Below are 24,064 nucleotides of genomic sequence, written 5' to 3' on the forward strand. Positions count from 1 at the left end.
AATTATCAAACTATAGCTATGAAGAGTAATTAATTATTTTTAAGTGGCTATACGAAAAGTTTCCCTACTTAAGCCGTTCTTGTATTTGACCAAGTTTTACGAGAAAATAAGTTTCTTCTTAGTAGCAAAAGTGATGGTTCAAAAACTAATAAAAATATAAATAGTTTTCTCCTAAAGCACTTTTTTTGAAAATATTTTTGAAAAGAAAACACTATTAAAAAGCTTGGTTAAAGATGAATTCGTGTTCAAATTATTTTAAAATTTATTAGTCAAACACAAATTAATTTTACACTAAAAACGTAAAATTATTTTTGCAAAACATTTTTTGAATTTTTTTTCTTCAAAATAAGCTGATTATAAAAATTTAGTTAAACAAGCTATTAATGTCTATATTGAACATCCACGTACAATGTATCTCATAACACTATGTAATTGATTTGAAAGGGTCAATTTTTGTTTTTCAATACTTTGAACCTAACTATAAATAATCATCTCTCCATAGACAAATGGCCCTTGAGTCCTAAAAAAAAAAGCAAAACTTCTTAGTAAAAAATTGAATATGTGGAAGTCACCATCATCATCATCATCTTCTTCCTATCCCCTTAACATCTCCTTCTTCATCATCCATTTATTTCTACTTCTTTTAATCATCAACCAACATGTTGTTGTTGTTATAGTTTCATCACAACCACTTTACACAAATTCAAGATGGATTGTGAACTCAAAAGGGCAAAGAGTGAAATTAACATGTGTAAATTGGGTGTCACATATGGATGTTATGTTAGCAGAAGGATTAAATCATCAGCCAATTGATGCAATTTCTAAATCCATTATCAATATGGGATTTAATTGTGTTAGACTTACTTGGCCTCTTTATTTGTTTACAAATGAGTCTTTGAGTTCTATAAGTGTTAGACAATCTTTCAAGAATCTTGGACTTTTTAGCTCTATCCTTGGTCTTCAAGCTAATAATCCTTCAATTGTTGATCTCTCTGTCCTTGATGCTTACAAGGTAACAAGTTTATTTCCAAATTTAACTTATATATAGACATATAATAACTAATAATAACATACTATCAACAACATACTATCGTATCGATGTAGAATAATATAGTATATAGTGACTTATATGTGATTTTTTTTGTTGTTGTATTGGTCAAACAAGAAATGAGAAATAAGAGGATAGATGGGAAGGAAAAATCTAGTAGTTATAAATAGGTAAAACATATTTGTATCGGGTGTTACACCAGTATAGGATGTTACATCAAGTCAATATATATATATACATCCTGCCATGTGTTTATATTTATAGTTTATTTTATTTAATTATAATTAATTTACATGTATTTTACTTTATTAAATTACATAATAATAAAAATTACTTTGACTTGATATAAATATCCGAGGCGATAAATTTTTTCCGCTTATAAAAGTTATCAACAATGTGTGGTTGTTATATTATATTCATTCCACGCCTATAATAATTGTCCACATTCACTTTTCCCCAAATGGCATCCATATTCTATTGCATATTTATTTATATAAAAATACGAAATAATTTTGTGATGCCCCACCATTAGAACATAGAAATAGAGAGCCAGTGCGATCTTTTGTATTTATAAACAAGAAATGCTAGATTATAATGGAGTAAACATCATGTTATGCAAATATTGCTTTATTAAAGTATTTTTTTGAAGTTTCATTATATATTATGACATTTCATTATAGTGAGTGATATATTTTATTGTTGAAATTACAGAACTCATATTTTAAAAAAAGAATCGAAAAATATTCTTTAACTAAAATGAAAAAAGTGGGGTACAATTTGTGCAGCTTTGCAATTCTTTTTTTTTTTAAGAACTTGACGTGTCCACTTTTGGAAAAGAATCAAATAGGCTATTGTTTGGAATTCTTAAAAATTGTATTATAATATCCTGGCCGGTTTAATTTATTGTTTTTTCTAACTATAAGAAACTAAGTACCCCTTAATTAATTTATAGCTAATGACGATGTACTGATGGTGACTATCCCCCTCCCCAAACAAGTATTTTCCTTTTTTGGTTTCTTTATAAAATAAAATAAAGACAAGGTTCATCTCATCAATTCCCGTAAAGTAATTAGATCTACATAGAGTATAAGTAGACTATTTCGTTCTCAATTAAAGGTCTCGAATTCGGACCGTCACCTCTAAGTGAGCCTTTCAGTGTGTGATTCGAATGAATTTGAGGCTCTAATGTGGACGTTGAACACCAACGAAAAATAGATAAGAGACTACACATTTAAGTTCAATATTGATCTATGTATTTGATATTTTTCTCTAATCGAATAAAAAAATATTTACTACATATTTAGAAATAATATACCATGTACTATAAACTACAACTTTTCATAGCTAAAAAAAAAAAAAAATTGTAAAAAATAAAATTCCTTGAAAATTTATTCCATTAATATTGAATTGTTCATCTAACTAGGAATCTGGGTTGTACTGATCTTACTTGGGAGCTTAAACTCTAAATTTGTCTATAGAGAGTGAATCTTATTGTATTAGTGTCTATAATTTGTACGTGTAATACTTGTATGACAGGCAGTGGTGGCTAGCCTTGCAAAGAACAATGTGATGATCATATTAGACAATCACATAAGCAAGCCAGGGTGGTGCTGTAGCAGATTTGATGGCAATGGCTTCTTTGGAGATGAGTACTTTGACCCTCACCTTTGGATCCAAGGCCTTACAAAAGTAGCCACCACTTTCAAGGCCACTACCAATGTTGTAGGCATGAGCTTAAGAAATGAACTTCGTGGACCTTTACAAAATGTTGATGATTGGTATAGGTACTAGTCGTTTCCTCACATTCTTCAACCCCACCTTGATTTAGAAACCCAGTGCTCGTGGTTTTTAGCATGGTACTAACTACTGTTTGAGCTTAGGTACATGCAGAAAGGAGCTGAAGCAGTGCATGCAGCTAACTCTGATGTTCTCATCATTCTATCTGGACTAAGTTTCGACAAGGATCTTTCTTTCTTGAAGCAAAGACCGGTGAACTTGACATTCAGCGGCAAGCTAGTTTTTGAGATTCATCGATATAGTTTCACAGATGGAGACACTTGGTCAGCAGACAATGCAAACCAAGCGTGTGGAGAAGTGTTGAATGACATGGTGAGCAGAGGAGCTTTTGTTTTAGAACAAGGCTACCCATTGTTTGTGAGTGAGTTTGGAGTGGATCAGAGAGGCACCAATGTGAATGACAACATGTATTTCAATTGCTTTCTTGGACTGGCAGCTGAACTTGACTTTGATTGGGCGTTGTGGACACTAGTTGGGAGCTATTATTTGAGAGATGGTATTGTGGGACTCAATGAGTACTATGGAATTTTAGATTGGAACTGGTTCGATATCAGGAATTCAAGCTTTCTGCAAAGGATTTCAGTCATCCGCACACCATTCCAAGGTATACACTGAACTGAGAACATAATTCTCAGAAATTTTGTGAGAATAAGAACTAAGTGCTTACCTTGGTACAAATGCAGGACCTGGATATGCCGAGACTCGTCCACATAAAGTAATTTTCCATCCTATGACAGGGCTGTGTGTTCAAAGAACTTCATTGCTGCAGCCATTGGAGCTAGGTCCATGCTCTGAGGCTGAAGCATGGAGCTATGCTCCAGCAAAAGCACTGATTGTATTAGGAACTTACTTTTGCCTGCAAGCAGATGATAAGCTCGGGCAGCCAGCAAAACTTAGTATGATATGCAGTGATGATAGCTCAAAATGGGATATCATCTCAGACTCTAAGATGCACCTGTCTTCTAAGCTACAAGATGCTACTAGTGTTTGCTTGGATGTTGATCCTAACAATGTTATTGTCACACAAACATGCAAGTGTCTGAACACAAACGATACTACATGTGATCCTGGAAGCCAGTGGTTCAAAATAATTGACAGCACAAGGACAACAAAAATTACAAAATCCTTTCTTCAAATCAAACCAATCATTCAATTTCTAGCGAGGAATTTCTTTGGAAGCTACATCTGATAACATAGAATAGTTCACTTAAGACTTGCAATTTAAACTTCAACACTAAAATACTCATGGAAATGTTTGACAATATAATGTTTAAAGGAAATCCACATGGATTCTATCATTGCAGTAAAAGTCATTCTTCCATGGCGTCTCCACCTTCAATCACTTGCACAATTTCTCTCAGTGGTGTAATCTTTGTAAGGAGAACCTCTGCAAGCACAAACAGTTCCAGCAGATCGTATAAGCAAAATTCTATTCAGAATCCTGATAACCATGAAACTTGCTTAATTACTTTGAAGGTTGACAAGTCTGAGAACACTAACCAGTCTTTTTAGAGAACGAGTAACCCTTTTGTGGATAGGTGCGGGGATTGGGCGATAAATGATTTCGTAAGTACTCCGTGTTTCCCTAATAATCAACAAGATAAGGAGTTTAGAAGCCATATGCTATCAAAAACAGAAAAATGGTGTTATGCATGCTGAAAATTCTGTCATTATCAAGAGCATTGTTTTTCCAATTAGGTTCGCTTAAAAAGAAGAGCTGACCTTTGTTATCACACAGATATCGACATTGCTGCCACTACCAAGGTCATTGAACACTCCAGACAAAATGGCGTCTGCTACTAGCTTTATACCTTCATCTTTCTGCAACAGAATTCCCATCAAATTTCAGGATTCACAAAACATTTACCAGTCATATAAAGCAAACTACTGTAGCCAAAAGAAACAAACTTACGCTCATTCCCTCCCGGTATTTCGACTCAAACATAGCCATTGCCGCGAGGGAACCAGAGCCCATTGTAGCATATGGTAGAGTGTCAGTTGATCCATGTGGATAAATCTGAGAGGCAATCCATTGATCAAACAGTCAGAACTTCAATGACATTGCCCAAAAATACACACACACATACTCAAATACAAATGTGAACTACTTACAGTATGCAGATGTGGCCCTGTGACATCAACACCACCAAGGACCAAAGCAGCAGAGACGTGGCCTTGGTAGCTGGTTGAGAGAACTTAGTTAGGCTTGTTGGATTGACATCTAATGAACTCGAAAATACTACTATGCCTCTAAATAATATTAACACCAGAAACATACCTGAAAAGGTGGGACTTCAAAAGAGTAAGAGATGTCACAACCCTGGATTCACGACCAGTGTGATACCTGTGAAGCTTTAACTGGGAACTGACCATGTCTAAAAAATAATAGTTGCTAATTAAGAGATGACATTGATAGATAGATAATTATACACAACCACACACACATGATTTAAAACTTAAAGGGAGAAGTTATATTGCAAACAATTTCCAAAAAGGCAAAAAGTGCTAGAATATGGATAAAAAACTCATTACCAGTCACAGCCTCTGTATCAGCAGCTGTCCCAGCTCCACAGCAATATATATTAGGAGCCATGTAATGAATTTTCTCACAGTTTTTATCCGCGACAATAGGTCCTTCAGTTGCCCGTGTGTCTGCTCCAAGGATAACACCATCCTGAAAAAGAATCACGCTTAAGAAGTTGATTATAAAAGCATCATCTCCGGGTTGTGTGATTTGTGCAGAATTGAATACATAAAGCACCCAGAAACAGTCACATTTCTAACAAGCATGTTATAGTAAGTCAATTAAGCATTATTTCTGGAGCCTGTAAATTCATAATTGCAAGGGAAGAGCTCATGGAAAATCGACCAGAGCACTAGCAATAGAATCACATTGTCCAAAAAAATGATGCATAAATAGAGATTTGGTGAAAGAAGGGAAAAGAAAGAAATGTGAAGGAGCAGCAATCTTTGCAAAGTACTATCCATCAAAATGCAAAAACCTCTTCATTCAGTTTTTTATCAGCCCATTTTTCATTTCATTCACTGGAAGACAGACTAATTGTATTTAAAGATCGTGAAACTAAATGGAGAAGTAAAGTCAGTTAAAAGAAGTTAATATCACAAAGTAGAAACTAAATAGTCCCGACTCCATTACAATGACCTATATTATATCCCCCCCCCCCCTTCCCTTTTCTCGACAAGTATGATGCCCTTCCTTTCTATATCTTTAAAGACCAAATTCTACTTATGATCTCAATAGTTATTCCTCCATATCCTGCATTTTCAAGCAGAAAAGTACACATGGAAAAAGTCCGATGAGTGGCAGCAGTGAAACTATGCTGAGTACTTCGCTTTCTTGAGTGAGGTTTTCACCTGTTAAGTTTTAGTCCGATGCTTTTACATCTTGTTTCAAGGAGTTCATAAAAAAAAGTTCTTCAACAAAAGGAGTACCCGGATTAAAGTGAGACCTTCAAATTTTACTTATTTTTGTCCTAAGACGATTACAAAGGTGTTTCAGTCTAGGACCATTCAGATTCTTTATTAACATATGTGTTTAAAGAAAAGCAAAAAGCATGAAAAAAGTCCCAATCTATGAACACCAACAGCCCTCCTCTCCTCTCTCATGCCAGCTTCTCTTTCCCTTTTGACCACAAAATCTTCATCAATGTAGCTTCTATTTTCTTTTTCCTTTTTTTTTTGTATCATTGACCGTTTGGTTTTTTTTAGTATGTTAAGAGAAAAGAAGTCCTAGAAAGCCTTGAGGCCTACATCTCACTTTTTTTCCATTATTTTTTTTTAAATACATGGCTTAGGCTGTCGACATATTGCTACTTCAGATAAACATAACATACCATATTTAGAAAAAGAACAAGTTGAACTGAAAACATTTGATTGAATGGAAAGGGGAGGACGGAGAGCTAAAAACACATTAAATGTTTTTGCAACAGTGTGGGATGTAGCAAAATGGAACGACGATGTCTCCAACACTTGCAATTCAAAAGAGACTTGCATTGCAAGTTTAGAAGAGGAAAGAGATGGGGAGTTGATGACCTTGCTGGAAAGAACTCTCAACAGGCATAGTACGGGAGGAAAGAGACAAGCCATAGGACTCCTACATGGAACTGAGGACTCATCAATAGGGGAGAACCACTCCTGCTGACAGGTCTCTATTAAATCATCTACAATAGCCATTGAAAGGAGAGGACAGGGACTTTCAAGCTTTAAGGTATGGTTAATTAAAAACACCCAAGAGAGTGAACTTCCCTTTTTTTTGTCTAACCAGCAGAGCTATTTGGTTTTAAAAAAATTTGGGACATGGAAAATGATTCATTTTAATTAATATTTCTTATGTAAGACACAGGAAAAGATGTAAATTACCTCTTGATCTATGGTCAAGTCTGTACTGTGACATTAAATGCTGAACCTATTTATACAAAAGGCAGGATGGGCTTGGCATCAGAAACTTAAAGATACAAAATAATTGTCTCTAGATGAAGTGGCTATGGAGGTTCCATGAAGAGGAATCAGCTTTATAGAGGGAGGTTATCCAGCATAAATATGGCTGAAGCAGTCCTTGGTACTCTAACGAGGTTAAGACCACATATGAAGTGGGAGTCTGGAGATCAATCAGAGCTCTAACAAGGTCCACTAGTATAGGACTCTTTTCCTGATCAATTGGTGCTATGCAACAGGACTGATGCTACTATCCATGAGTGTTGGTATGCTCAAGGATGGAATCTCTCATTCAAGAGGCATTTGAATGACTGGGAAGTGGAGAGGGTAGCTAGTCTTCTAAAAGATATTGAGACTTTCCCTCACACATACTTTTTTTTAAAAATTGGTAATGTTACATTTCTCAGCATTAAGGATATGCTGGAGACTTTCAAAAGAGGAACACAAAAAAAGAGAATTAAGGGAGAAACTTCTTACCGAGAGCCTAATATATTTACAAGATCTAATTCCTCTATATTTGTTTGTTTACCAAAAAAATAAAGATACGATACAGTCCCATTTAACTCTACGAATGGGATTGGACGTTTCATCGAAACATCTGCTATTTCTCTCTCTTCACCAGATGCAGTGTGGAACGATTTTCCACCATCTCTTCTGGCTCTTGCTTCCACCTCTTCTAATCCAGCAGCTGAGCAGATCTGCAGTGTGCTCAGGCATGGTCCATTTTTGTGTCTATGAGAGAAAGAAATAAATTCCACAACTGAGCAGTGAATTTACAATGCAACAAAAGATAACTATTTTTTTCAGTATTTCCCCCAGTGTTACAAAAGGCGAGCGCCTCATCGCCTTTGGCGAGAGGCGAGGCGAGGCGATGGGTCCTCGCCATTCTCTGCCGAGGCGAGGCGATAGCAAAAAGGCGAGGAGTGGCGAGGTGTGGCGCTACAATGGCGACAGAAAAGGCGCTGCCTTTTTAATTAAAAATATTTGACTTAATAATATTAGTCAAAATTAGGGTTTTTTTTTTTACTTCTGAAATTTCTGAAACTCCATCGCGACTCTCTCTCTCGATTGACTCTCTTCTCCAGTTCTCTTCTCTTCTCCATCGCTGTCTCTTCTCCCTCGCCCTCCATCGCTGTCAGCTTCTCCATCGCGAGCCTCTCTCAAGTTCTCCCTCGCTGTCGGATTCTGTTCTCTTTCTCCCTCGCAGGCCGCCGGCTCACGATTCTTTTCCCTCGCGACTCTCTGTTCTCCAGGTATGTCGTTTTCTCTCTTCTTCTTCAACAATTTCTTTCTGTTCTTCTTCTTCAGTTTTTTTTTTCAGTTGTGTTTTTTTGGTGCAAGGCTGTAAGCAGTGCTTAGTTGCTTACTGCTTTGTGTAATTTACTTTTTTTAATTATAGGCAGTTAATTAAAAAAAAAAATCTTTCCATTTTCCTAATTATTTATTCCAATATTCCTAAACAGCGAATTAATTGAATTTAATAATCAATGGTGGTTGCTAGCAAAAGAGGGACATTGGATGGAATTATGACACTCAAGGGTTGGATAATTTTGAAGAAGAATAGACTTTTAAAGTTTTGGTTTATTGTATTTTGAATTGTTTGGTCTTTAAAGTTTTAGACATTTTAGTATCTACTATTAGTTTTTGAATTGAATATTTGCTAATATGTGTTATTGCTATTAAGATTTTGGATAAAATATGCAGTTAAATATTTTTAATTTTTGGTATTAATTGGCGCCTTTATTCAAAAAGGCAAGCGCCTCGCTGCTCGCCTCGCCGCGTGGCGAGGCACGCCCTTGTCGCCTTTTGTCGCCTCTCGCCGTCCACAACACTGATTTCCCCACAAAGTTGACATCTGGATACACTAAAATTCTCCTCCTTTTCTTCAAAACCTTCTACGCCAAACAAGCTTTCATGTGAAATATCTTACTTTTGTTGGTTGATGTTTCACATGGTTGGTTGTCAGAAAAGTTCGTCTGACACAAGGTTTTGAAGAAAAAGAGGAGAATTGTAGTATCCCTACGCTGACTTTGTGGGGAAATAAATGAGTCAAATAGTCATCTTTTCTTGCATTGTAAATTCACTGCACAGTTGTGGAATTTTTTTTTTCACTCTCACAGACACAAAATGGACAGGAGAAAAGTGGCCATGTTATTGGGCAAGTTGGATGAAGCAATGTATTATTTCTTGAGAGATCCAACTACAAAACCTAAGGGTTATGATACCATGACTGAAACCATATTGTTGTGAGAGAGGACACCGATACTGAATCAGCCTCTTTGAGATGGTGGCACACCTTGGATGGAATTTTTCCGGTTAGGAAGATCTACAAGAAGGAAAACAGTGTAGAGCAAAGGAGGCAACAAGGATGTGGAAGAATATCTGAAAAAGTTTGGCACCAATAGATGTGAATGCCTAAGAGGGTTTTTCCTCACACAAGAAGTTCCAAAGTAGAATGAAACAGGCGAAACAAACAACCACTTATTCCTTCATTGAAAATTTACAGCTCAACTTTGGAACCTGTTCTTTAGTCTCACAGAGATCAAGTGGACAATGCACATACTGTAGATCTGATGAGCTGCTGGATTAGAAGAGGGGTAGCAAGAGTCAGAAAAATTTGAGGATAATACCTTCCTGCATATGATGGGCAGCATGAAAGGAGAGAAATGGTAGATGCTTTGTTTATAAATTAAGTCCTCACGATGTGAAATGGAATTACATAGTTTCCCTATTTTGTTGGAGTAAAGAGAACTGTACAGAGCAGGTAAATGATCTTGTCGAATTCTTACGTGACTGTGAATCTGGATTTATACTAACTCTCTTTTGTAACACTTTTTGAAGGCAGCCAGCATATCCTTGATGCTGAGGAATATATCAGTACTAGTTTTAAAAGAAATACTTAATTAACAAAATCAAATAGTTGTATTCCCAACAATTGACATGGAATTAGCATAAAGTATATTAATGATCATAAGTCATCAATGTTTATTATTTTGTGTAGCTTGGGGGAAATATAGATAATGAATGGTCAGTTGATGGTCTTACATATCCCCTATTTTTGTGATAGCCAAGCTACTATGCATACTACTAGAGAACCCAGCTTTTTACGAGCACACAAAGCACGTTGAGATTGATTGCCACTATGTCAAGGATTTTTGCATTCTGTGTTGGTTTCCTTTCGTTTTATCAATAGCTCGGATCAATTGGCTAATATTTTTATCAAGGCCCTGGCCAGTTCACTTCATCAGTTCGTTCTTGGGCGAGCTTAGTGTGTTATCCCCTCCAGCATGAGGGAGGTGTTAACGGAGGCCCATATGTTGTGCAACAACTCATAACATAGGTCCACATAGTATTAGTTTTTGTTTGTCTTATTCACATCGCAACTTTTACATTTGTAACTAATTTTTATTGCTTGTAATCAATCCATCAGTGTAAAGTTGTGACTCGTGGATAATTGAATCAAAAGGATCCAGAATCAGATCAGATTTAATGAAAAATTGAATCAAAAGGATCCAGAATCAGATCAGATTCAATTTTCATTCTAATTAACATCTCTCCTTTCTTCTCTCTATTTACTCTTTGATCTAGGGTTTTCCCATTACAATTTTGCTTCCACATTTTATCCTCTATAATCAAACAGAAAAATAATAAAACCCCTATAAATCATATACAGACGCCTACATGAAAATAGTATGAGATTTAAGAATCCTCGTGTCCTATTGTATCTTTAAAGGAAAATGATGTGGTGTTAGAATGGAGTGAACCAAAAAAGTAGAACCGATAGTAGATTCATTAGCCGACCCCTACTAATTTAGAGATGAGGCTTAGCTGACTGCTTGATCTGGATGAAAATCAGGAATATGGCTCAGCTAGAGGCCCCTGGAGCTATAACCCTAATACTAAAAAAATTGCTTGCAGTTTTTCATTCTTTGCAGAAAGTCCAAAGTAAGAACCTTTAACGTATGCAATCCATAAACAATCCGAGAGAACACAAATACAACTAAACCCAAATCGAATTTTAACAGAATGAATTAGCAGCAAGCACAAAAGGGGAAATATACCTTAAAAATTAAGCCGACGATGGTAGTACCAGTCTTGAGAAAAGAGGGAGAACGAAGTCCTTTGCTGACCAACATCTCATTTCTTCTACACAAATCAAAACTAAACCCACCCTTTTGGGGAACATCGATTGTTGCCATTTTACCTCCAAATTAAACCTACACAGATAGCAAAAATTGAAAACAAAGTGTAGATTAGTGAACTGTGAATAGTTAAGAGTCTTAAAACTAAGATTGTTAGCAGAGACTTACTTGTTGCAGATGAATGATGAACTGATAAAAGCAAAGTTGGGAATCGGGAGAGAAAATAGCCGAGACTTGAAGAAGAAGAAAAGTGATGGATTTACTGTGGTTTTTGGTATGAATCGTTTGGGCTGCTTCTGTTTAGGCCCAAAAAGTATTCCCCTTTCAAGCTTTAATTTTTAGCAAAAACTACACTTATAACACAAAACACAAGGAAAAATTACGCAAAATAACAAACATCTCCACTTTATTATTTAATTTAGTTACAATTTTTAATATTTATGATTTGTGGATACAATTTTTAAAGTCTTTCTATTGAATTTGTATGATTCGATTTCTGATGTATAATTCAAAAATTATATATATTTATTCTAGCTATTTGTATATGATTTGTTGATACATTTATTTCGTATAAATTATGAAAAGTTCATAATAAATTAATATGTATATATATTAGCAAGCTAGATATATAAATAGAGTTATGAAAAATTCTTAAATGTATAAATACAGAATTTGTACATAATTATCCTGTTTGTATATTAACAAGCGAAATATACAAACAAAAATACCTATAACAAACAAAACTATAACTATGAAACATAATTAGACAAATCATATCTAAGAAGGCTTATTACGTTTAATATCTTTGCTATTTATGAAATTTTCTCAAAAACAAAATAATTACTCGTCCTTTCTTTATGTCCATTCGGTCCAGATAAATTACCATTTGTGTCACCTTTAGCCTAGATTCATTATATATATATATATATATATATATATATATAATGCAATTTTATGTTATATGCAATGTAACACCCCAAAAAAATTCTAAGCGAAAGCCATAACATTCTTTATTTGTGTGTAAGGTTGTAACATATGATTCTTAAATTGTTCTTAGGGATTGGTCATCTCCAATCCTATACTCTATTTTACTCTCTAAATATAGAGTTCTCTATTTTTTCAGATAACCAACTTCAACCCAATTCTCTATTTTACTCTCTAAAAAAGATTTTTTTTTTTTCTCTCTCTTCAATATTATATTATTATTTCTATTTCCTTTTTATTTTCTTATTCTATAATATAAATCCTTTTTTTATGAATAATCATTTTATATAATTTGATGTAATATAAAATCTTAATTTTTTTATTTAATATTAAATTATATATTATTCTAAATTTCTAAAGAACAACTATGTGTAATTGAAAAAAGAAATCAACAAGCATATCCACAATCATAATTACAATTTCTTTAAGTCATACACTAATTCCTTTTTCGAATATCGTTATATCTAAAAACGACTTACCGATTACTAAATTATTGTTGTGATTTTTAAAATTATTATGTTATGCATTGTATCAATTGTTATCTTATATTTAAATTATAGCAACTTTCACATATAACAAACATAAAATTCATATTTGTATTTATTGCAAAGTTTGCATAATTGCGCTTCATAGCAAACATTAATTTGTATAATTCGCTATACATATACAAAGAAACCAAATGTATAATTCGCTATATATATACAAAAGAAAACAATTGTATACTAATCAATTGTATGATTTGTGTATGTATAAAACGAGAAAGAGAGAAAGACAAAAGAAAATTGGGCATGGGAAAACCTGTATTATATAATTATAAGTGTATAGAACGAAGATATATGTATTTGCAAGTTTATATACAATTTTCTCTCACTTTATACAAATAGTAACATAATTTATATATTTCATTTCTGTTTGTATAAGCGATAGAGGTGAGGGTGGCGAGCGAGATCTAGGAGAGTGACAAGCGAGATCTGGGAGAGGAGAACGAAAATATATGTATATATACAATTTTTTCTCGCTTTATATAATAAAAACACATTTTATACACTTGTGTTTGTATAAAAGTGAGAGGAAGCGAGCGAGAGAAGGAGAGTGGCGAGCGAGAGTTTGAGGGAAAGAGGTGACTAACAAATAGTTTGCTACAGGGTACAATTAAATTAAAGTGTGATTATAGCATTTAATTTGATTTATTAGTTTGCATTATATACAATTTTTCCTTAAAATTATTATGTTATGTATTATATTTTTAAATTAAAATTTTCATCTTATCCTTTAAATTCTGTGCATTCTTCATAGTGGAAATTAATACAACATTAAATTGTATTACAAAGTGACAAAAAGTATTTAAAATATTATTAATTCGAGATGAAAGTAATATATATAAAATAAAATATTTTTAAAAATGTTATATTAAATTTAAAAAGAATTGCATATATTAGAGATTTAATTAATTGCCTTATATAAAAAATAAAATTTTAATTACAAAAAAGTAGAAATAATAATATAATAGTCAAAAAGTGAAATCGAGAGTATGAATAGTAGTTCTACAAATTTGGAGAACTACTATTCAACTCCCTATAATTGGAGAGTAGAGGGTAATATAGAGAGTGGTTGCAGAGGACATTCTCTATTTTACTCTCAAAATATAGAGAATGAAGTGTAAAATAGAGTAGGGTTGGAGATGATCTTAAGGAGGTCAATTCTTTAGCATTTGAATGAATATATATAGGCCACAAGAATCGCCTAACACAAAGTTGAGTTGAAAACTTCCTTACCCATTAAGTTTTGACATAAGATTCTACTTAGGTCAATTTCAAATAATCGCACATAATGAATTAGGTAGCTCATGACCTATCTAATTGAAGGTTTATGCTACCAAGTCTGTCTCATTTTAAGTTTGAAGCAAAAATTTATAACAATTTTACCAAAGACTATCGCAATAGAGTTTTCTAAGTTCATTCCTACTAATCCTTTCTACGGGCAGTAGAAATCTCTATGACCCGTACAATCAAAACTTTGAAGAAGTCAGCTTTTAGGGTCCCATTTCTACGGATCCATCTACAGATCGTAGAATTTTCTATTGGTCGTAATTTGGACCCACAGAATGAAATTTTGAACCTTAAAATTCAATATAAATTTTAGGGATGGTACCTACGGTGCGTAGAACAAATCACAAACCGTAGATCGCCCTGCGAAAGATTTTCATCACCTTTTTAAGAAGGATATTTTAGACTTTTTCCACTTATTCTACACCTAAAACCTAACTTTTGACTCTATGCTAAGGGTTAAAACAATGTTAGTCAATCTTTTATGTTTATTATCATTTCAAGTCATTGAAACAAGGTTTTTAGAGGACAAAATCTAGGGTTCCGGACGTTTATTGAATTTTCACCGATGGAGCTTTGCATATTCATAAACAAGGTTATACTAAGGCATTGCCTAAGACCCTGGAAGACTTGTGAATCTAATACTTTGATACTAATTTGTCATGATCTAACTACAACAAAAAGGAGATTTAGTGGTCATTAAAAATGGTATTAGCGGCCATAACTATAGCAGCTATAACCTTTACCGGCCTATGCACTTTGATCTATATATCAGGGATCGATAATGGCTTTTGCGGACATCTAGACAAAAACTGGTAAAACCAAGCTCTTTTTCCTCTAAAAGTCATTCAATTTAGCGATAATTTAAAAGGTTGCTAAATCCAATCTAAAGCGATTAGTTATGCTCATGTAGCGTCCATTATTATAGCCAATAAAACCGAATAGATTGTCATTAAAACACATTTGTTCTAGCAGCTATTGGTAGCAACAATTTAGATGATTGTTAAATTAATCCAAAATAGTTGGTTATGCTTGTGTAATGTTCATTTTTATAGCCGGTAAATTCAACTAAATTGTCGCTAAAGTTCTAGCGGAAATAGTTGTTTGATCAAATCCGAAATGTCTAATCTGATCATATAGCATTCATTCAATAATATTGTCGTTAAAAGTTCATATCTTTAACGACAATAGCTTTGTGGCAATTATAAAGGCTAGAATATCCTTTTGAAAACATTGTAATTTTGCTCATTGAACATCCAATTTTATGACTAGTAAATTCACTTAGTTTGACGTTGAAAGTCACAAACTTTAACTAGCAACTGGTTAGTCACCACCATTAATAATGACTACATCCATTCATGAAATTAGCTAATTCACACTTCTACTAATAAGCTTATATAACTAGTAAATCCAACAAAACTATAATAAAAATAGAGCCTATTAGAGGCGATGAAGTTTGTCAAATACTAAATAATATATATTATTATTCATTAAATATAATATATCTCGTCAAATCTAAAGAGAAAAAAATATTAATTCAAACCATAGTATCACAACTTAAATATTAAACGTATATTGTTTGTACACAATATACAATATCATTATATAAATCAATCAAATAAATAATGTCTTCAAAGAATTGTCACAATGATTCGCCATCTGAGGTATTTCGTATATTGTATGACCTGAATAATAATATAAAAGTGTCAAAATGTGAAATCCAATTGATAAAAACAACATGATATAGAAATTGTATATCATACAAAAATCCTCAGAGATCCGAAGACACTTGAATCTCCTGAGGAGATTTTAATTGGAAGTTCTTTCTAGGTCTTTATTTAATTAAGGCAGGTTGAATCAAGATTACTAAATCATTGCATGTATTTCATGCCTTAAGTTCACTCAATCTGGCTAAATCATAAATTTGAAATCTTTGTTTCAATGTGAATTAACGTATCCTTCTAACAATGCTGATGACAATGGTGATTAATCTGAGATGAGGTATGCAAGGACTAGTTCCAATAATCATACATACCACTATACTCACCTATACAAATAGAACATTTAGATAAAACAAACTACGATTAAGAAATTAGAAACAATGATGTTGAGTCTCGTATGAAATGCAACAACTGACAAGGAATCAACATGAGAAATCTCAATTGGAAAATATAAAATCCATGGTATACATCATCTAAAACAAAGGAAGTAAGGGATGAGGTGTATAAGTTATAATTTCAATAATCAGACCGCTAATATGTAGCTATAAAAACAATGTCATGCCCCTAACCTACATCCTGGGCGGGACTGACACTCGAAAACTATTGTTGGTCCCCAAGCGAATTCCTGGTCTGACTTATTTACTCAGTGGAAGACTTAAACATAAGAAACATAGCTCTTGCAATAACTTAATAGATAATAACTTAGCCAAAATGGCAACTCAAGTCTTAAACGTACACATCTGAAAAAAATAAGACTAAAGAACTATAATTATCGAAACCTCTAAAAAGAAAGAGGGATTTAGGGACAAGAACTCCGATCATCCTAACAACTGAAACTAGAAAGCAATGTAAAAAGGAGCCCTGCAGAAAGCAAGAAGGCTCACCAACAGACTTTGAGTGCTCAACTGGGTTAACGATGATGATCCTGGTTATTTGTGTCTGGAACATAAAATGATGCAGGCCATCTGACATCAGTATATTAAATGTACTAGTATGCGAGGGGAATACTAAACATAACATAAGCTTGAAAGGAATCTAAAAGAAACACTTACCTTGACTTTACTCAAATCATAAATAACTTAACTCAATATAAAGCAATAAAACACATGCAATATAAAGGAAGCTTTATAAAATAGTAGAAAGTAACTCAGTTCGTTAAAGCAAATGCAATAGCAAACTCAATTTTACTCATATAATAAAGTAATATAGTTTCTTTGGGAGACTTTCTAACTGACAACCACCACTATGAGAGTAATGGTGATACAACGTCTTGCCTACACAGTGTTGAATGCCTTGAATCGGACCCGCTACAAACAGAAAGGACGGGGGTCTCGCTGCCCGGTCAGCGAGTCGGGGGGTCCAGGGGGGCGACGCGCCCCCTGGCCTGGGGGTCCGGGGGGGCGGAGACGCCCCCGGCCCGACGGTATACAATGTTGTTGTATTGGGCCCTTAATTTTCTGTTGATTCAGTATGTTGGGCCCAAGCCTGTTAGGGCGTAGCTTAGCACTATATATAGACGCTATGGGAAACCCTATTCTGTAATTCTGTTTTTGCCTCTCCATAATAAAACTGCTCCCTCTCTTCCCGTGGACGTAGCCAATTTATTGGTGAACCACGTAAATCTGTTGTCTTGTTTTTCGCGTTTATATTTTCTCGTATTATCTCAAATTCCGCACAACACACAGAATTGTCATATACCTTTTTTGTCTTATATTATGCCTTAACTAAGTGGATTCACTAATCTATGCTAAAAAGCACTTAATGAGTCATGTAAAAAGTATGATCCTTTACTATCCATAATGACTACATAGTTTATGAAGACTTGAGTTAATATGAACTTGCATCCCTAATCGGCGATCAATACTACTACCAAAATATACATAGCTCATATGTTTTAAAACAAAACTTTTTTTGGTTTGAAATAATTACTCAAAACTTAGCTTAAAAGCTCTCTTGAAAATCGGTGTTTCCCTTTCTTGTTCAAATACGAAAACATTTTTAACTCATGGGAATACTTAATTCTTTTTATAACTTTTGGAGAACTGAAGTCAACTTTTATTAAGTATTAAAACAAAGTTAAAGTGTTTGTAAAAGACTTTTGTAAACTTCAGGAACTTCTCTTGACTTGATTGTTAACTTCTAGAGTAGACTCTTAACTCCTTGAATTGAATTATGGATTCAAGGTTTATGATCTCATTGTTTATGGATCATGATTTTCAGACGTACCTTAAAGTGTTGGAATCAATTTTGAAACATTGGTACGTTGCTAAGGAAATAGTACGGAAAGATGGGAAAGAAATTGGAAGAACCGGTGTCTCTAGCGCTCTGAGAGGTGTCGAGCTCCAGCCCTTGAAATTCAACTTGGGGCACTCTAGCTGGTGCGTGTCCCCATAGGTTAAAATTCAGAAACCCCTTCGTGGGCTCGGTGAGGGGCAGCACCCCAGACCCCTGCGCAGGTACCCTCTAACTTTTCTCCTTCGTTTTTTAAACTCTAAACCCCCTATTTCAACTTAGTTCTTTCCTTAAACACTTAGAATCGATTATACCCTCAATATATACAAGATTCAACTCAATATCACGACAAAAAAATGAATAGAACTCAAGAAAACTTCACAACACAAACCCACAAGAATTCAAATGAATTTCATCAAGAAGTCATAGGATTTACATTAAATCAGTTATACTTTGCTTAATTGAATCATGATTGGCACATGAGTGAACTAACCCAACGCTATGTAATGTCACATACCTTGTAGGGATCATCCCTTGACGAAATCCACAAGTTAAAACCTTACGAACGACAATCTCTGTTTTTTTTCTCATTTCTCTCCTCTTGCGTTCTTTCTCCAAAAACCCTAACTATAATTTCAAAAGCGTAAACTGACCAATTTCAGTTTACACCCTTAGATAATTACCAAAAATGAAATTAGAATAATATTTTAAGGAAAATACTAAGCTACCCTTCCAAAATTCGGATTGGACTTTATTTATCCAAACAACCAATTTCTAAAGGGCATATCTCACTTATACGAACTCGGAATCGCACAAACTTGGCGGCGTTGAAAAGATAATTCAACGATCTTCCCAACAATATTTGGAAACACACCTAAATCACCCAGATCTAGGAGTTATGATCATTTGAAGTTAGCCAAAAACTTAACATAACATACTTAACAATTTTTTTCCAGATTTCAATTCTTCCCGAAAATGATCATTTCAACTTCTTAAATTCTTCCAAGTTCTTTCAATTAGCGAGATGTTACAAACAAAACCTATAGTTAAAAGTTACTAAACTTTATTTTAAATTATATATTCTATGAATAATGAAATAAAAACTATCAAAATTAATTTGTTTGGATGGTGTTACCGATTCTAATGTAATTCAAAATTAAAGTTAAATTGCAGCTCTGTTACTATATTGTAATTAATCTATATGCTTGAAATAGTAGTGAATGTTCAGATTATCAAAGAAGAATCAAACTACATTAAAGCCAAGCAATTCAAAATACGCGCTTCAAAGTTAATTAATGTGTGATCCTGATCGTCGTGATTGACACCCATACTAACTTTTCGATGGTAGAACCACTACTATTATCCAACTGAATCAAATAATCTAAGATTAAAGCATTTAACATAGGAACAAAATAGGAATTAAACCGAAGTTGTTATAAACTTCAACAACTGATCTAACTACTAACAATGAGGAAGATAAACCGAGAATTTGAAAGTAATTTACCAAAACATCTAACAAAAATTCAAGTCTAAACAAGAATTCTTATAAGCTAATCCACTATTCTAAAGAAAAGGTCTAATTCCAAAAATGGTGAACATAGACGAAAGAGAATCTCATGGCAGCCCATAAGATTGACTCACCCTTGAATTTGATATGACGATATTTAATTTCCTAATCTAGGTCTGTGAATAGTGTCGGAAGATGCCCTGTACTCAACAAAAATAAGAGCAAATGCAGAATCAGTACACAACCACCTTGTATTGGTATAATCACATGACAATCCCACTATTGCAATATAAACAAGTCAAACAACATTATATTCACATGTATATATATATCAACGTATACATCATATCAACATTACAATTCAACAACACATTTCACAAGCTTATCACATCGTTGGTCCTCTCAACGAGCCCAAACCTAAACAGTTAGCTTGCCGGAAGGTGGAAATTTGATCCTATAGTTATGCTGGAACATGGCAATCCGATCCAATATTGTGCTGAAATGTGAAAACCCGATCCAAAGTTATGCCGGAATGTAACAACCGATTCAGTAAGCTTGTCAAAATGTGGCAATTCGATCCCCATTCACATACCACAATCACAATCACAGCCACATTTATATCATTAAGATCATACATTAACATTATTTTTTTTAGAAATATTATTCATCTATCTCATTTACAACACGTGTGATCAATATTGCAAAATTCATACATATTCAAGTATCACAATGAAGCAAGAACATGCAAACATCACACAAACATAGAATCACAACCATAATCTACCTCGAAACAAGCTTGAACGCCTAAGAAACTTGATCCTTCCATTTTTCGGATTTGTTTCGCTTGTTCTTGGTCTACAAATAATCACAATAATATGAAAATCAACAAACAATCACTAATTTCTCAAAATTATGGCAATTCTATGAACCCTATATCAAACCCATGATCCCAACTAACAAATTTAGGGTTATCTCCACCATAGAATCCATAACAAAACCCTTCCCCCAACATTATTCACCCATTCTATTATGTCATTCGGATTAAAAATGAATTCAGGGAGTGAAAAACTTACCTTTTAGCCTCAAGAATGGTAAAAAACGAGTAGAAATCTCATGAAGGTCGTTCCTTAGCTCTAAAAGTCGAAAAGTGCATAATGTGGTCATTTAGGGGCCTATTTATTAACGCCTTTAATTTGTGTCCTGCCTGCCACAACGACACCCATCCCGCCATACGGCGGTGCCAGGATGGTAGAATCCCCTGACAGGGAGGCTTTCTTGGACCAGTGAACTCCCTTAAGTATTTCCAAAACCCCATTTCACAACACATCTCTAACCCATAACACTCAGAAAATACCCTGTACGCTAAGTTCAATTCGTGGAGCTCTACATGTTTAATATAATTCCGTAGAGTCGTACAAATTCGTTAACGATTTATCTAACTACACATGCAATCAAAATTATTAACTATTCACCCAATTTCTACCAAATTTCTCTACACTCCAATGACTGATTTCCTCCAATTCCGGACAAGGCTGGGAAAATCCAAATACTACGATTTTTTTGGGCTCCAACTTTATACCATTGGTGTTTCTATATTGATGGAAAGAAATCGTTACAATAAACCTTCATAAAATAAATTATGAATGATCAAAGCAAAATCGAACTGCATTTACTACACAAGCATAGAAATTAAAGACTTCAACCCTATGAAGTGGGTAACAATGGAGGAATTTTTGGGTCAAGTTATGGAGCTACCTGGCAACAATTTTGATTAATTTGAGATAAGATTTCTAGGGCTCTGGCAAAGTGTCAACAAGAGTCATGTTAATTGCAAAATGAAGAACTGATGGTATATAGATCATCTAAAGAAAAGAAATTAGGGGATGATGTGTATAATGATTAGTTTGAGTAATTAGACCACTAATACTAAGTTATACAAACAGAATCTATGGATAAAACTAACTACACTTCAGGGGTTGAAAAAATGTCGGTGAATTTGGAATAAAATTCAGGGAAAGACGAGGCATCAACAAGAGTTATCTCAATTGAAAAATAAATAATTGATGGTATATAAATCATCTATAACAAAGAAAGTAGGGAATGATGTGTATAAGGATTATTTCGAGTAATAAAATCACCAATACTTAGGATACAACAAAACTTAATAAGCCATTTAAGCCTAGACGATTCTCTTTGTGATATCTATGTTCTTTAGCATTGCTATTATGTCATACATTAATATAGAATATGTCACGCCCCAAAAATTCAAGGCGTGGCCTACACTCAATAATTATTTTTGGTTCCTAAGCAAACCCTTGGCCTGACTGAATGCTTAGCAGAAGATTTACTCAAGCGATAAAAGGCTTAAAACAAAATTTTTGAATATTGAAACTCTAATTAAATATTCAGCTGAAACTCTCTGTAAAAGTACTCAACAACATAATTATAATGTGAAGTCTATAGTATATTGAGAGACTCTTTAATTTTATCAATCTATGAAGCCTATGTTACTCAAGATGGATGTCAGGATAAGACCCACACCATCTCAAGACAACTGACTAAAAAATAAATGTGAAGTCCCCCCAAAATGCAAGGAGGCACACTCAAGCTATCTGAAGTGTTAAGTGAACTCAAAGAAGTGCTTATTGATAATCCTAAACACATGTATCAGCATAGTAAAAAGATATAAGTCGAATGACATCAATAAATTGAATGTGCGAGTATGTAATATAACCGAAGAAAAATAACTGAATGACAGGACTAAATAGATAAAATATACTCAAGATAAATGTAAAGAAATAAATGATTTAAATCAGTTAAAGTTTTACAAAATACTTACTCATCTATGAATTTAATATAATAAGTACTATAAGGAAAATGCATTTCTAAATGCATTTGGGAGATTCTCTAATCCACAACTATTACTATGAGCTACGTGATAATAATCGTCTTGTCATGCTCGTGTCGGGATATAGAAACTCTCACCTAAGTGGATCTACTAGCAATAAGGATTTATATAAAAAGTATGATCCTGTACCCATGTTGACAAGACATAGTTTATGGGGGTTGTGAGTTCTCTAAACTCTCCTCCATATCAATGCTCAATACTACTCCCAATAATATATATACTCATACCCAAATATATAAAACATAATCTTTCTCTGGTTTGAGATAATCGTTCAAACTATCATTTTAAAAGAGGTAATTTCTCTAAAATATCTCTAAACTCATTACTCATTTAGAAAACAATTTTTCTTTTTTCTAAATGTGAATATATTTTATCTGGGTTGTGATAATTACTCAAAAAGACCTTTTTAAAAGGTATCTACTATGTAATCAATCTTTTAGAAAACTCTTTTACTTTTCTCCAAAATGATATTCTCTTTTTTCATGTAAAAATGGAACAAATGAGAAATACTTAGTTCCCTTATACACTTTCTCAAACTCCTCTTTACTTCCTCAAAAACTCACTTTAGAACACAAATGTTGACTTTAAAAGATTCTCAAAATTTATAACTCAAAATAAGGTTTATGTTGAAATATAGACATGAGCGAATCAACTCAAGGATCTCAATAACAATATAGAAATACTTAATACTCAAAACTGAATAACTCAAAACTCATCAACTCATCTCAAGTATACTCAAATCTAATGATAGAACCCTAGATTAATCTTTTACTGATCTAAAAGTAGATGTAGGGCGTGAGGAAGAAGTGGTACATCACTATGACAACCTTACATACATGATGATGAAGCTATTGGATTGAAATTTTTTGTGGAGATTTGATTTTATCTTGATCTAGATGAGGAACATTAGCTTTTTGGAGGAAACTTTTGATCTTTGAATCTTGATGTTTGCTCTTGATAAAAGAAACTCTTATATGAAGTTCTTAGAATGAAAAAACATGGAAAACCCTTGGATGAAATGATTCTCTTTGTATCTTGGATTTTTTAACTTAAAGGTTTTAGAGTTCTTGTTGAAGAAGAGGAACTAGTTACTTGAATGTTTTAATTGATCAAAACTAGTTAGTTGAATGATATACTAAGTTAAAACACTTAAAAATGACTTAGAATCAGGTTAATGACATATGATAAAGACCAAAATGACCTCAACTTAAAAACTGACGTAGTGCCTTAATAAGAAGGTTTCACATACCATTTAAGTATTCACGAGCCATATGAGCCATCCGTGAACCTTCATTTGTCCGACAAGGCCTTATTAAAACAGACATAACTTTTTACTCCAAAATGAGACAAATTTGGTGGCATTGAAAAGAGGACTCAAAGAACTTTAATTTGATAGATTACAGGCCACCTAATTCAATATGTGCTGAGAGATATGATCGTTTGA

The 24,064-nt window shown here is 33.7% G+C and overlaps 2 protein-coding genes across 2 annotated transcripts; one reads left to right on the forward strand and one right to left on the reverse strand.

Annotated features, from left to right (window-relative positions):
* The first annotated feature begins 327 nt into the window (after positions 1-327).
* Positions 328-4,154, forward strand: LOC101248575 (glycosyl hydrolase 5 family protein). Its single transcript, XM_004239102.5, has 4 exons — positions 328-1,012; positions 2,585-2,832; positions 2,929-3,449; positions 3,529-4,154. The coding sequence occupies exons 1-4, from the start codon at positions 560-562 to the stop codon at positions 4,032-4,034; spliced, it is 1,728 nt and encodes a 575-aa protein (XP_004239150.2). The 5' UTR covers positions 328-559; the 3' UTR covers positions 4,035-4,154.
* Positions 3,961-11,825, reverse strand: LOC101248875 (proteasome subunit beta type-7-A). Its single transcript, XM_004239103.5, has 9 exons — positions 11,611-11,825; positions 11,362-11,517; positions 5,378-5,519; positions 5,124-5,220; positions 4,958-5,027; positions 4,758-4,862; positions 4,568-4,666; positions 4,346-4,430; positions 3,961-4,232 (listed from the first exon to the last, which is right to left on the reverse strand). The coding sequence occupies exons 2-9, from the start codon at positions 11,497-11,499 to the stop codon at positions 4,156-4,158; spliced, it is 813 nt and encodes a 270-aa protein (XP_004239151.1). The 5' UTR covers positions 11,500-11,517; positions 11,611-11,825; the 3' UTR covers positions 3,961-4,155.
* Positions 11,826-24,064: the final 12,239 nt, after the last annotated feature.

Source organism: Solanum lycopersicum, chromosome 5 (genome assembly GCF_036512215.1).
Source record: "Solanum lycopersicum chromosome 5, SLM_r2.1".
Classification (NCBI taxonomy): domain Eukaryota; kingdom Viridiplantae; phylum Streptophyta; class Magnoliopsida; order Solanales; family Solanaceae; genus Solanum; species Solanum lycopersicum.